Source organism: Dipodomys merriami, unplaced genomic scaffold (assembly GCF_024711535.1).
Source record: "Dipodomys merriami isolate MVZ:Mamm:240054 unplaced genomic scaffold, mDipMer1.0.p SCAF_57, whole genome shotgun sequence".
Lineage (NCBI taxonomy): Eukaryota > Metazoa > Chordata > Mammalia > Rodentia > Heteromyidae > Dipodomys > Dipodomys merriami.
In genome coordinates, this window is record NW_027206146.1 from 2,405,659 (window position 1) to 2,419,761 (window position 14,103).

At 61.2% G+C, this 14,103-nt stretch overlaps 2 protein-coding genes across 5 annotated transcripts; one reads left to right on the top strand and one right to left on the bottom strand.

Moving 5' to 3' along the window:
• Positions 1-390: 390 nt before the first annotated feature.
• On the top strand, positions 391-11,157 carry Leng8 (leukocyte receptor cluster member 8). Of its 4 annotated transcripts, XM_070000711.1 has the most exons (16): positions 391-525; positions 2,488-2,580; positions 3,112-3,277; positions 3,648-3,749; positions 4,336-4,446; positions 5,107-5,359; positions 5,598-5,739; positions 5,951-6,154; positions 6,532-6,810; positions 6,895-7,035; positions 7,179-7,461; positions 7,764-7,865; positions 7,948-8,016; positions 8,118-8,247; positions 8,327-8,534; positions 9,924-11,157. In XM_070000711.1, the coding sequence occupies exons 2-16, from the start codon at positions 2,543-2,545 to the stop codon at positions 10,084-10,086; spliced, it is 2,391 nt and encodes a 796-aa protein (XP_069856812.1). In that variant the 5' UTR covers positions 391-525; positions 2,488-2,542; the 3' UTR covers positions 10,087-11,157. The 4 variants fall into 4 exon arrangements, with proteins under 4 accessions (XP_069856812.1, XP_069856808.1, XP_069856811.1 ...); XM_070000707.1 differs by having other exon boundaries at positions 8,327-10,015; XM_070000710.1 differs by having other exon boundaries at positions 5,601-5,739; positions 8,327-10,015.
• Positions 11,157-12,634, bottom strand: Leng9 (leukocyte receptor cluster member 9). Its single transcript, XM_070000774.1, has one exon. It carries the CDS (start codon positions 12,546-12,548, stop codon positions 11,193-11,195), a length of 1,356 nt encoding a protein of 451 aa, XP_069856875.1. The 5' UTR covers positions 12,549-12,634; the 3' UTR covers positions 11,157-11,192.
• Positions 12,635-14,103: the final 1,469 nt, after the last annotated feature.

Consider the following 14,103-nt stretch of genomic DNA (forward strand, 5'->3'; position numbering starts at 1 on the left):
CGCCCTTCCTCGGGCCCGAGGCACCATCCCAGGCTTATTTACTAGGACCGAGTCCCTCTGGGTGGAGGGCTATTCCTCACCCTCCCCAAGTTTCCAGCGTATCGTGCTCTCCCCGGGCTCCCACGTCACAACTACGGCCCCCCTGTACACCCTAGGGACAGATAATAAGGGTTACCGATTGCTGAGTCAAAACAAGGCGAGCAGCCAGGGCACACTCCGCCGCAGGGGAAAGCAGCGTTTGTCCCTTCGGGGCTACCGTCCCAGCCCCGACTTCCGGCTTAACTTCAGGTGCTCATCGCGTCTGATTGCGCGGGTAGGAGGCGGGCTCAAGGCGAGCGGCGCCGTTCATTGGTTACTGACGGAGACAGGAGGCTGGCGAGTCGGCCACGTGACGTCAGGACGTCGCGGTTAGGACGTCGGAGCCAAGGAGAGCCAGCTGGGCGCTGGAGTATTGTCGTGACGGTGTTGCTACCGCTTTGGGCCGTTGCTGACAAGTCCCGGGAGCAAACGGTCCTGACTAGTGTCGTGAGTAACGGGTGGAGGGCGGGTGGGTCGCAGCGTCTCCTTCCGGCCTTACGCGTCGCCTCGCCGGACCCAGGCCTACCTCGTAAGACCAACGGTCGCCGCCCGAGCGTCGGCCGGGTGTGGCGGCCTGGAGGCGCTGCGATTGCGCGCTGGGGACGGGCGCGCGGCCTCAGCTAGTGCGCATGCGCTGGCGCCCCACCTCACACCGCCGGAACTCTGAGGCCCGGGACCGCGCCCTCCCTCCTCCATTCCCACCCCCTTTGAGCCAACGTTCTGTGGGCGGCGACGTTGCCCGGGGTGACCCCGTCTCGGCTTTTTTTTTTTTTTCCGGGGGACAGCGCGCTGTTTCAGCCGCAGCATCGGTGGCCGCATCGGAACGACGTTTTCCTCCATCCGGCGGCCTGCTCCGCCCTCCCTGCTCTCGGTTCCGGTCCCCGGCTCGGCAGTCCCATGCAGGGGCAGGGACCTGACCCAGGCTCCCCGGACTACACAACCGAGCCCTCTCCTGTCCCGAAGCCCTCCACCTGCCCTGTGTCCCCACTCGTGGCCCCTGCCTCCACCACCTCTCCAAGGCCTTGCCCTCCATAGAGAGTTTTTGGGTTTTTTTTTCTTCTTCTTTCCATTTTCAGACCCCTGATCGCCTGTCTTCGACTTCTTCTAAGACTTTTCGCGTTCTCCAGTGCGATTTACCCATATTTTGCTGTAAGCCCCTCGAGAAATTGAGTATCCTTAACCCTCGCTCCTTCTCTTTCCTTCCAGATCTTCTCAAACCCTTTAATGACTTCCTAAGCACGTTTCCGGTTTCCCTAGGTATCTCCAGACGTCCACCCTAGAGGCACCCTGTTGCCTTATCCCTGCTTCCAGGAACCTCCCATTGGAGTCTTGCCTTTTTGCAGTCCCTCCTTAGGTGTTTCTTGCAGACCATGTCTTTTCCTTTCTTTTTCTTTCTTTTTTCTTTTTTTGCCAGTCCTGGGGCTTGAATTCAGGATCTGGGTGCTGTCCCTGAGTTTCTTTTGCTCAAGGCTAGAACTTAATTACTTGAGCCACAGCACCACTTCTGGCTTTTTCTGTGTATGTGGTACTGAGGAATTGAACCCAGGGCTTCCTGCATGCTAGGTGAGCACTCTTAACTGAGCCACCTTCCCAGCCCAAACCCTGTCTTTACGTGGGGATGGCCTCCTGGACTTTCAACTTTTGCCTGCCTCTCAGGAACTTACAAAAATCCTCTTTTCCTCTTATCCATTTCCTCCATTCTCAGTGTTCCCCAGTCCCTGCTCCTGATGTCACAATGTGCTCTGAAGGATTCCCTCCCCAAGCACTGTCTTCCTGAGGTGTCCTCTCTGAACTTGTATTCTCTCTGTAGTCTTTTTAGATCTCTATCTTTGACTGACATCCCCACCTACTCTCTGAACTTCCCCTGGCCATTTTCAGGGTTTCACTCACACCTACCTTACCCCCAACTGGGTTTCAGACCCTTCTCTTTACTTTGTTTTCAAATCCTTTATTTTCTACCTGGAGCATAAGGAGGATAGGATCTTTCCCTCATACTTACATTCAGGCCTATTTCAAGCTTAGATTCGGAGTGTCTATCTGTTTGTTTTCTCTCTTCCCCCTTTCAGGCGTGATCTCTCTAGCCCAGACTGATATGAATTTTTTTTTTTTTTTGGTCAGTCCTGGGGTTTGAACTCTGGGCCTGGGTGCTGTCCCTGAGCTCTTCAGCTCAAGGCTAGGGCTCTACCATTTGAGCCATAGCCCACAGCGCCACTTCCCTGATTTGAAATTTGTGATCCTCCTGCTTCAGCCTCCTGAGTGCTGGGCTCATGGGTACACCACCACTCCTGACTTCTCTTCAGATTCTTTGCCAATCTCAGACTCTCCTCTTCCCACCTAGCTTCACACGGGTCTAGCTGCTTTTCTTCTTGCTTCTTATTAACTCTCCCTGACCCATTCTTTTCCCTACAGACAGTGAAAAGGCAGTCTGGCTCCCGAGGTCCACTCCTTACACCCCAAGGTCCAGATGACGGCCAACGTGGGTGACCAACGCAACACAGATTGGTTAGTAGGGATTGGGGGCCAGAAGCTAGGGAGTTAGACAAGAGGAAGCCAGACCCAGAACTGGCTCTTGGTGGGACCTTACATAGCTCGGGGGATGTGATGCAGCCCTGCATGGATGGTGCCCTCCGCATTCACCTAGTTTTCACTGTACAGAGAATCATGATGATTCTTTCAAACAGCTATAATCGGAAGGCTCCTATAGCAGTGCTGAGTGGTTTTGTTTCAAAGCAAGTGATATCAGCTAAAATTCACCAATTCCTTAAACACTGAGGCTTACTGTGTACTAAGTCCTGTGCAAAGCTTTGTTTGTAGTGGTTACCCTTTTGTTTAACACATGTAGTGCTCTAGGCCTCTGGGAAGGTAGCTATCTAAAGTACACATTTTCATTCATGTCTCACAGAAGCCAGTTATCAGCATGGCGGAGTTAGGAAACGGAAGCTCGGTTAGACCTGAGATGCATGGCTGTTTGCTTCCTGCCCCTTGTCTGCCTGTGCGCAGTGGGAGAGCAGGCTGGCTTGGCTTTCCCTGCAGGGCTTCCCAGTACAGCATGGTGGCTGGGGCTGGCAGAGAGGACAGCATGGAGACCCCCATACACGAGAACCCAGAGTGGGAGAAGGCCCGCCAGGCCCTGGCTAGCATCAACAAAACAGGAGCGGCCAGTAGCTCCAAGGCCAGCAGCACTGTGACCAGCGCCCAAGTGAGCAGACCACGCAGGCCCGGGGACCCTTGGGTTTGGGGGAAGGGCAGTGTTTGCCACAAGAGGGGAGAGCAAGCCACCCACCTTGCAGGTGTTGGGTAAGAGCAGTGTTTGCTGTAGGAGGACACGGGGAGAGGTCCTCTGGCATCCACGCTTGGGTGTCCTGAGCAGAAATGTACGCAGATGGTTTTCTCTTACTTCGCTCTAATGAAGGCATAGGTTTTTCCTTGAGTTGGCTAGGGTGTGCATGTATGGGTCCTGAAGAGGGCTGGACCCCCGGCTCTCCTCAGTTCTCTCCCAGAGCAGTTCTGCCCCTGTGGGGAGACCACCTTCCTGGGGCCCTGCTGACAGACGTCCTCTGTCTCCGCAGTATGTTTCTCAGGCGGAAGCCTCAGCTTTGCAGCAGCAGCAGTACTACCAGTGGTACCAGCAGTACAACTATGCCTACCCCTACAGCTACTACTACCCCATGGTGAGTGTCCCCTGGAGGGGTGGCAGGTCCCAGCCCAGGAGTTTGAAAGCCCTTTGCCAGCTCACAGTCCAGAGCCCCCGGGTCCTGCCCACCCTCCTCCATGCAGTTGCCTTGTGATTGCCTCAGGGCTCAGACATTAGCACACACCAAGTTGGCTGTGCTCCACTTTGCCGCAGCTCTCTGCTTCCCTTGATGCCCACCATACTTGGAGTCTAGTCCCGCCTCTGTCCTCTGTCCTCTGCTCTGCCTTGTTTTCTTTCATGGTACTTACTTTAGGGTAGGTTATGTGTTTATGCTTATACCTGTGCATCTGTCTCTATTGTAGACTTCATTAAATGGTGGGGTTTTGCTTTTTGTTTCTTTTTCTTGGTTCTCAGAAAAACTGGCACTTTCTGGGAGCCTAGTGTAAGTGAGATATAGGACTAATAGAAATTTTTCCTGTTTTCTCTTAAATATATGACTTGGTGCCTCTACAGGAGAAAAGAGGGGTGAGGGGCCCATAGAGAGCTTTGGCTAGCACAGGGCTTTGAGCAGCCACCAGGCAAAGATGGCTTGCTACTAATCCAGCTCTCTGTGCCTCTGGCAGAGCATGTACCAGAGCTACGGCTCCCCTTCCCAGTACAGCATGGCCAGTTCCTACGGCTCAGCCACAGCCCAGCAGCCACCGGCTCCCCAGCACCAAGGGACTCTGAACCAGGTAACGCTGTGCCAGTGCCTACCTGTCAGGCACAAGCAGGAGAGGAGCTGGCTTTTGAGAGGACTGCCATTTCAAAAACAGCTTTCTTCCATTTTTCTTCTGCCACGTAGCTCTGGAAGCAAACTATCAAGGCAGGCATAGAGCTTGGAAAGCCAGGGCTGCAGTACTGGGGATATACTGGGGTCAGAGGACTGAGGGTTGGTGCCGTCTGTCATGTGGCACCCTTTCTCTATTTTCTTCCCATATGTGCCTACTCAGGGCTGCACACATGCACACAGGGTACTGGCTTTGCACTTAATATGCAGCTTGGAGTGGGCGGAGCCTAATGCATGGGAGGTGAACACCTGCTTTTGAATTCCATCTTGCCCTCTTCCATGTAATTTAGCGTTATTACCATGTAATATTACCATGTAATAGGGCTGCCATGCCCTCATAAGGGGCAGCTACTATGGGGAGGAGCAGGCAGGGTGCTGGCAGCAGCTTAGTGAAATAGTCCAGAACTTGCAGTTGGACGTCTAGTTGGCCACTCTGTCTTCTGATCTGTAGAAAGGGCTGCTAAGAAAAGTAGCACCCCATAGAGTCATTGAGAAGGGTAGGAGGGGGTCAGTGAGGAACAGGTGCTGTGACCCCCGTGCCCTCAGTACCTGCTTCCTCCTGCAGCCCCCAGTCCCCGGCATGGACGAGGGCATGGCCTACCAGGCCTCGCCCCAGCAGTTGCCCGCAGCCCAGCCCCCTCAGCCCTCCAACCCTCCACATGGAGCCCACACTCTCAGCAACGGCCCTCAGCCTGGAGCAGCCCCAGCCACCCAGCACAGCCAGACGGGGTCCTCTGCGGGCCAGGCCTACGGCTCACACACCTACAGCGAACCTGCCAAGCCCAAGAAGGGCCAGCAGCCATGGACCCGCATGAAGCGTGAGCTACAGACGGACCTGGGGTTGGATGGCCAGGGGTGCTCCTGGATATGGGATATGGGGCTTGACCTGGGTCTGGTGTTGATGTGGTCCCGAGGGTTGGGGTGGGCCCTGGAACTAGGTCTCTTCTGCTCTAGACTCAGATCCCTCCTGCTCTTGGGCTTTGGTGCTGCATTCTCTGGAGTCCCGTGTGTCCCACAGGGGCCTCACTAATTCTGGCCTTTGCCACTCTTGCGCAGCAGCCCCTGGGACTGGAGGTCTCAAGTTCAACATTCAGAAGCGGCCCTTCGCTGTCACCAACCAAAGCTTCAGCTCCAGCACAGAGAGTCAGCACAGCAGTTTTGGGGCTCAGCCCAACCCTGAGAAACCCCAAAACCACAGGTGATGGTTGCCTCTTGTCTACCCACCACATAGACATTCTATACTGAACTTCTGTACACCAGCTGACGGTGTGGGGAGTGGGGGAGAGAGCTGTGCACTCCTCCCTGGGGCCATGTGAGCACTCGGGGATGCGGCGCTTAGACTGTGTCTGGCCTCAGGTGCGGGGCGGTCTCCAGGTGAGGGTTCAACTGAGTCCCCTTTGCCTCCCCAGTGGGCCCTCAGCCCGGGGAAGCCTGTCTGGGAAGCCTGATGACTGGCCGCAGGACATGAAGGAGTACGTGGAGCGCTGCTTCACGGCCTGCGAGTCAGAGGAGGACAAGGACCGGACCGAGAAGCTGCTCAAGGAGGTGCTGCAGGCTCGGCTCCAGGATGGCTCAGCCTACACCATCGACTGGAGCCGCGAGCCCCTGCCTGGGTCAGTCGGGGAGATGCTGAAGGGGGCTAGGCTGAGGGGGACCTGGGCCCCTTAGCTCCCAAGAGAAGTGAGCCAGCTGGAAAGCTGAATCCGACCCGAGGACCAGGGCTGGAGAGCCCTGTGCAGCAGGGCTCAGACCACAAGTGGTGGCGGTGGGATCCCGTGGATAGGCTTCAGGCTAGGGTTGGCACGGGTGGCTTGGTGCTGAGAGTGTCCCCGGACAGAGCCCTGGGCTTGCTCCCTTTCCTGCACTACAGCAGCCAAGTGGCTGGGGTAAGTGCCTCCTCTCGGGGGCCTCATGGTCCTGGGTGGTGATGGGGTCTGTGGTCCTCGGGGTGGGTGGCTGGTAGTAACGCCCTCCCCTGCTATGTCCTCAGGCTGACCAGGGAGCCTGTGGCTGAGAGCCCCAAGAAGAAGCGGTGGGAGGCCCCTAGCAGCCTTCACCCTCCCAGGGGGGCAGGCTCGGTGACCAGGGGCGGGGGTGCCCAGTCCCAGCGAGGGACGCCGGGGGCTGGGGGTGCTGGCCGAGCCCGGGGTAGCAGCTTCGCCAAGTTCGGCAACCGCAACGTCTTCATGAAGGATAACAGCTCTTCCTCCAGCACAGACTCCCGCTCCCGCTCCTCCTCCCGGTCCCCCACTCGCCACTTCCGAAGAAGGTGTGCAAGTGAGCAGGTTGGGTAGCTGGTTGGGGGGGGGGGTTGTGGAGCTGCCAGAGGCCTGATTCCCATGTCCGTGTGCAGTGACTCCCACTCGGACTCTGACAGCTCCTACTCGGGGAACGAGTGTCACCCTGTGGCCCGCAGGAACCCACCTCAGAAGGGCCGGGGTGGCCGAGGGGCCCACATGGACCGGGGCCGAGGCAGGGCACAGCGCGGGAAGAGGTGAGGCTGCGGGAGGTGGGGGGGAGGGGGACTGTGCCACAGGCCTGAGGGTGGGGGTCCACAGAGGCTGGCTGGCCAGCCTGCCTGCCGGGTAACTAGGCCAGGTGTGGCTGGAGACATGGCCTCCCCCACCTCCCTCCCAGGCATGATCTGGCTCCCACCAAGCGCAGCCGCAAGAAGATGGCTGCCCTAGAGAGTGAGGACCCTGAGCGCGAGCTGAAGAAGCAGAAGCGGGCAGCCCGCTTCCAGCACGGGCACCGCCGCCTGCGCCTAGAGCCCCTGGTGTTGCAGATGAGCAGCCTGGAGAGTGGAGGGGCTGACCCTGACTGGCAGGACCTGCAGATTGTGGGCACCTGCCTGGACATTACCAAGCACTACCTGCGTCTCACCTGCGCGCCTGACCCGTCCACTGTGCGCCCGGTGTCTGTAAGTCCCCAGGAGGATGGGTCTGCTCGCCACGGGCTGGTGCGAGTTCCCTGGAGCTGGCACAGGTGGGGTGGGTTGGCATCCACCTTTGAGAGTCTGCTTTGCCAGGAGGCTTGGTTGGCCTCCCTGAGGCACTTTCGCCTGTGTCCTGAACAAGGGTTGGGGGTTGGCACTAATCCATGTCCACTGAGAACTCTTCATTTGAAGAGTGGCCGCAGTGGGCACAGAGGGCTGGCACAGCTGGCATGCATGCTGCGTGTGCCTGCCGTGGGGCCTCTTATCCTCCACGTGTTTCCTGCCAGGTTTTGAAAAAGTCACTGTGCATGGTCAAGTCGCACTGGAAGGAAAAGCAGGACTACGCGTTTGCCTGTGAGCAGATGAAGTCCATCCGGCAGGACCTGACGGTGAAGCCCTACCCTAGCCAGCCCCACCCCGCCCATGCCACCCTGCTGGGCTCCGTGTCACACTGCTCTCCCCACTGCGCAGGTGCAAGGCGTCCGCACCGAGTTCACTGTGGAGGTGTATGAGACCCATGCCCGCATTGCCTTGGAGAAGGTACGCTTGTTGTTCCAGACCTGCCCTTTCCCTGCCTTCCCCTGCTGCCGCCCGCCCCTGTTTGAGCCCCATGGCTTCTCTCCTTCCATCCCTGCCCTCAGGGGGACCACGAAGAGTTCAACCAGTGCCAGACCCAGCTCAAGTCACTGTATGCAGAGAACCTGCCAGGCAACGTGGGCGAGTTCACGGCATACCGAATCCTTTACTACATGTTCACTAAGAACTCGGGAGGTGAGTGGCTTCCCTGGGCACGGGGTGCTGTGGCTGGGCACACTGCCTGCCATCTGACTTTCCTCCTTCTCTTGTGCAGATATCACCACAGAGCTGGCGTACCTCACAAGGGACCTCAAGGCAGACCCTTGTGTGGCCCATGCTTTGGCACTGCGGGCAGCCTGGGCCCTGGGCAACTACCACCGCTTCTTCCGGCTCTACTGCCACGCGCCCTGCATGTCTGGTTATCTTGTGGACAAGTTTGCAGACCGGGAGCGCAAGGCTGCCCTCAAGGCAATGATCAAAACGTATGTGGCACCGCACGTGCGCGTTCGCCACCCTCTGCCGTGGCTCTACCTCACCTCCCTTCCACGCACGCCTGGCCGGCAGCGTCCGCACTCCTCATTCCCCCCTCCCCCCCCCCCCCCCCGTCTCTCCTCCGGTTTTTCCTTCTGTTTCTTCTTTCTCCCACTATTCTGACTTGATTGTGGAATTTCCTTCCTGCCCTCTGCCTTCTTCCTGTTCCCATCAGCCTGGACTTGGTCTGTGGTCACTTCTTGCCAGGCTCTCGGCCTCCCTCTGAGGCCTCTTGTCTACCCGATGGAGCACCCACTGCTCCACTCTAGACAGACCAGGAAGGATGGGGGCCAGAAACGCGCAGGGACAGGCCAGCCACACGGGGACATTCGTCTCCTAGGCTGTGTGTGGCTCTGTGGTGCTAAGGATTCCTTAATTCCCACTCAGACCCACAGTTGTGAGTCAGGAGTTGTCACACTGTGTGTTCACACCAAGGGCACACTCAGGTGGGCAGAGGTGGGTATGCTGCTTAGCTACCGCGTCAGCGGCCGTCTTTGGTCTCAACAGGTTGGGAAAGCTAGTTCAGGAGGTTGGAGTTCGAGGGGGCACGAGGGCTCACGAAGGTGGTGGGAGCTACGCTGCTCATCCTTGGGCTTGCTCTGGCTCTGCAGGCTTGAGGAAGAGGCTGCTCCAGGCAGGGGAGAGGTGTGAGGCCAAAGAACTTGCGGGTGCAGTGGCAGGGACGGGAGAGGTGGCAGCAGGACACTGTCCTCTGCACCTGGTAGGCCCCCCGACAGGCAGCAAGCTTGTGCCTTGCCTGTGAAGCTGGCCTTGGCCTTGGCTTTGGGGTAGACCCCTGGTCTGCCACTGCCAGGAGGAGCCTGGAAGGTGAGCCGGTGTTGTGTGCAGTAAGGCAGGGCTGAGCAGGGTTTGCAGGCTGAACCCACGATGATACTGCTGCCTTCACAGCTGGGGTCCAATGGAATTGCCTGGAGGAAAGGGTCCCAAGCTCTAGTGGGAGGTATACACAACCACTTCTGGGCACGTGGGCCGAGTGCAATGAGGGTGTCATAGGGCCTCCCCACTTACACGCCAGCACTCTGGGCCCTCCCTCTGGCGCCTGCCCCTCAGCCACGGAGGTGCCAGCTGAGCCTATCCCCTCCCGTCCCCTCCTTCCTGGACAGGTAAGTGAGGGCGGGGGGGGGGGGCGCCACGGGGTACTGGGGCCATCAACCCCCCCCCCTTAAGCCCCCCCAAGCCCTTGAGGGGGGCATGGGGAAGGGCTGCAGGGACCATGCTGAGCAAACTCGGGGGGTTCCTGAACGGGAGTACCGGCTCCCTGCTCATGGGCCCTCCCTGCCTGCCACCTGCCTCATCACATTCTCCTCTTGTCTCCATAGCTTCCGCCCTGCGCTTCCAGTCTCCTACCTGCAGGCCGAGCTGGCCTTTGAGGGCGAGGCCGCCTGCCGGGCGTTCCTAGAGCCCCTAGGCCTGGCCTACACGGGCCCGGACAACTCCAGCGTGGACTGCCGCCTCAGCCTGGCGCAGCTGCCAGCCTTCTGAGCGCCCAGCCGGCCTGGCGGGGCAGGGCCGAGGCCTCCAGCACCGCCTTTGCGGATTTTGTTTTGAGCCATGGACTTGGGTTGTAAATTAATTTCCGGGAGTAGCTCCGGGAAGAGCCGCAGTCCCGTCTCCATTTCCCAGTGGAGAGTCTGTACATACAGAGATTTTTCTACGTTTTTATTTTTTGCCTCAGAGGGATGGATGGTGGGGGGAGGGTGGGAGGAGGGGTGGGGGCTGCAGGCTCTGTGCCCACCTCTCACCTCACACTAATGCTGTCTCAGTGTTTTTTCTCTCTCTCTCTCGAGCTCGTACTCCGGCACCCGACCCGCGCCCCGGCCCGTCCCATGCTGGGGGGCCGGTGGAAAGAAGACAGGCCGTCCGCCCGCACCCGCCGCAGTGGGCACCAGCCAGCCATGCCCGCTGCCTTGTCCGCCTCTTCAGAGACTCTTGTTGCCCAGCCTCGGGGCCTCAGTGTTTGGGGTGAGGGGAGCGGCTTAGAGACTATGTCCCATCCTTGGTCTCCCACCCCAGAAATGCCAACAGCACCAGCACCAGCACCATCCCCACCAGACCAGCGCACCACCCAGCCCTGAGGACTCCGAGGCCACCCATCGCGGGACCTTGCCGGCCGGGCCGCCTCGTCTGAAGTTGTATTAAGTTGTCTCCATGTCCCTCTCCCCTCTACCCCAATGTTTCTTCTGATTTTTTTTCCCCTCCCCTCCTCCCTCTCCCTGCTTTCCCTGGCTCAGCACAGGTAAAATGGTTACCCTCCTCCCACCCTCCCTCCCTGCCTCCATGGATCACCAGCTCACGTCATGTTTCCTTCTCTTTTCTTTGTATGTGTGTTTATTTAAGTTATATTTTCTTCTTCCCCCTTTTTCTTTTCCGCCCCCCCCCCTCCTGCCATGTAAGGGGAGGACGCGCTATGAGTTCGCACACAGCTGGACTGTCGGGCTGCTTCCCTTCTCTGCCTCCCCTCCCGCCCGCCTCTCCCTTCCCCTTCCTTCATTCTTTCCTTGGAGCACTGAGCACCATTCTGGAAGCTTGAGACAAACCAAAATTAGAGAGAGAGAGAGAAAAAAAAAAAAAAGCACTGTCCTTTGTGCTCAGGTGCATCTGCGGTCCGCTCTGGGCCATGAGCCCAGGGGAACCTCTGCCAGAGGCTGGAAGGCGCCCCCCGCCCGCCCCACGCGGCACAGCCAGAGGCCCCCCAGGGGTTGGCTCCCCAGCTCCACATCCAGGTCGGCCTCAGGCTCTGGGAGGCGGGTGGGGACCCCGCGGGGCACCTTGGCCACGGTGAGGTGCGGCTGGAGCCCCTCGAGGGGCCATACCACCCGCTGCCCCTCAGCCTCCAGCCGGTGGCTCAGGGCCTGGGCTGTGTCCGCTAGTGCGGGGTGTGGGGGCGCGCAGAGCACGTGGGGGTTCAGGAGGACTAGCTCCCTGAACTGCAGCCAGCGGGGTGCGCCGAGCCCTGGGGTCTCCAGGGCCCTCCGCAGGGCCAGGACAGCTGCTGCCTCCTCCCCAGGCCCCGCCAACCGCAGGAGGGCCAGCGTCAGGTGCAGGGCGTGTGAGGGCACCAGGAAGGCGGCGCAGGCCGGGGCGGCCCTTACCAGCCGCGCCTGGGCCTCGCACACGGCTGCCCGAAGTCCGGGCTCGGTCAGCAGCAGGGCCACGAAGTGGGTGGGCCGGGGCCGGCGTCGGGGCTGGCTCGCTGCCGCTGCACCCCACTGGGCGTCCAAAGATACCACCTGCCCTCCGGGATTGGCGGCTTCCTGTTCCTCAAGCGCCTCCAAGCTCAACTCGCTGAGCCCGGTCTGGTCGGCTTGGTCTTCCGGATGCTCCATGGCCGCCTCTGCCCTGTGTGCGTCCTCGGGGTCCAGCCGCGCATCCTCGCTGGCACCCAGCGCGCTCTCATGGGGCATGTCCTCGTCGGCGCCCAGTGCGCTCTCATGGGCGGGCGCGTCCTCGTCGGCGCCCAGCGTGCTCTCGTGGGCGGGCGCATTCTCGTCGGCGCCCAGCACGTCCAGAATGGTGGGCCCCCGGCCACCGACCGAGCCCGAGCCGAAGACCAGGTCGGTGCGTGAGGCACGGTCCCACACCAGGCGGCCACGGAAGCGGAAGTAGCGCACGCGATGCTGCGGCACGGCCAGGACGCCAGGCCCGAGCGCCGCCAGCGGCTCGTCCCAGCAGAAGGCGCTGAAGGGCTCCTCGCACACCCCCAGGAAGCGGTCTGCGTAGCCCACCGAGAAGTCAGCGGGGTCCAGGCGCGGGTCCCAGCGGATGCGCTGGATGACGGCGGCGGCTGTGCGTAGCGGCGGCTTTTTGGCCCCCGCCTCGGGCTGCGCCCCGCCGCCAACCCCGGGATGGGGCTGGCGGCAGCGGGCGCCGAAGCCCCTGGCCGGCGGGGCCGCGGGCTCCGAGGAGGGGACCTCTGACGGCAGCTCCGGTTGCTCGGCTGCCATGGGTGCGAAGGGCAGCCCCGGGATGAGACTGGACTGCCGCCCTGCCGGGTCTGGCAGCACCCTCGGGGGCTGCGCGAGACACAGCACCCAGGGCCCGGGTGTGGCCCAGCCCCTGAGGCCCGCACTCCAGTTGTCCCCAGTTGTCCGGAAACTTAACGTACCTGGCCCCGCCCGGATTCCCCCCTCCCACCAGCGTATGAACACGTGATGCGGGTTCGCCCAGGCTTTGCACGAGCCCCGCTCTGACCTGCCCCAGCTCAAAGGTTGCCCTGCCTGGCCCCGCCCAGTTCCTTTCATTTGAATGCGCCCGCCCCTCCATGCCCCTGGCCCTGCCCCGGCGCGCGCACTTGCTCGCGCAGCCTTCAGAATAACCTGGACGTCTGCTGGCTCAGGCTGGACTTCGTTTCCAGGCTGGGGATGCAGCCGCCACCTCCTTCCCTTCGCGCGTCTCAGGTTCAAAACCTCCCTGCCGGACCACACCCCTGAAGCTCTGTGGAGCTCCCTAGCTCGTTCCCCTGCATTTTGGCTGGGGGCCTGCGCACGCTCGGCGTCCATGACCCCCAGCACGGCGTCCAGCATGGAGGGGCCAGGTCCAGGTGGAAGGACAGCAGCAGGTCGGCGTGCGCGCGCGGCTGCAGGGGAGGCAGGGCGGGGGGAGCGGCGCACCCCCGTGGCGGCTCAGGAACGAGGTGTCCCCGAAAGCGTCGCCGCCGCGCCCCACGTGCAGCGTGCTCCAGAAGTCGCCCAGGGGCGCCGAGATGGACGATGCGCCCCGCTTCCTGGGCTGCGCGGGGCCCGGCTGCTTCAGCACCGGCATCTGCGGGGTGGGGGGGTAGGAGGACCAGGCAGTCAGCGAGGCCCCGACCCGCACGCTGGGGATAGCTTGAGGCCTGAGGGTCCCCGCGGCCTGGGGGTCGCCTGGAGGCCGGCCTGGGCAGCCCTGCCAGCCCGACCCAGCGTCTCCAGCGGGCCGTCCCTGCTGTCTGTCACCTCCGCGGACCAAGCTCCTCTGCCCTGACGCGGGATTCGCGGCGGGGCAGTAGTGACCTGGCCTGCAGCCCCCCCCCCCCTTCCCTTCCTCCCTTTCTCCCTCCCCCCCTCCCTCCATGGAAGCTGGAAGTCACGAGCCACGGCTCTCTGGACCGTGGTTGCACGAGGACGTTTTCTGTCCATTTTATTTTGAAACTCCGAGCGTGGCTGCTGACCGAACCTCGATGCCGGGGCCACGGCGCGGGAGTGGGGTGGGGAGGAAGGGTCTAGAAGCCCTGGCCCGGGCCTTGGTGACCAGGGTCCGCCCCTCACCGGCTCGGACAGGCTGGCGGCGCCGGGTCACGTATGCAGGCCGCTCACGGGGACCCCGGACGGCCGAGCCCCGTCTCGGCACTCGGCGCAGGGTGCAGGGGACGCAGCGGGTCACCCCGGCCCTCGGGTCCCAGCGCTTCCACTGGGGAAATAACCACCAACCGTCCCGACCTGTCCGACCGTGCTCAGACCGGGGAGAGGCCGGAGGCGGGAAGGGGCTGGGGTCAGGGGGTGAGAGACAGGGGCTGGGGGA

What these genes read in the sequence shown, in the direction of transcription:
- Leng8 (XM_070000707.1), top strand. Translation starts at nt 2,543, where the DNA reads ATGACGGCCAACGTGGGTGACCAACGCAACACAGATTG. An exon ending in ACCAAGGGACTCTGAACCAG is followed by an intron (nt 4,447 to 5,106) that starts GTAACGCTGTGC and finishes TTCCTCCTGCAG; the next exon opens with CCCCCAGTCCCCGGCATGGA. An exon ending in GCCATGGACCCGCATGAAGC is followed by an intron (nt 5,360 to 5,597) that starts GTGAGCTACAGA and finishes ACTCTTGCGCAG; the next exon opens with CAGCCCCTGGGACTGGAGGT.
- Leng9 (XM_070000774.1), bottom strand. Translation starts at nt 12,548, where the DNA reads ATGGCAGCCGAGCAACCGGAGCTGCCGTCAGAGGTCCCCTCCTCGGAG.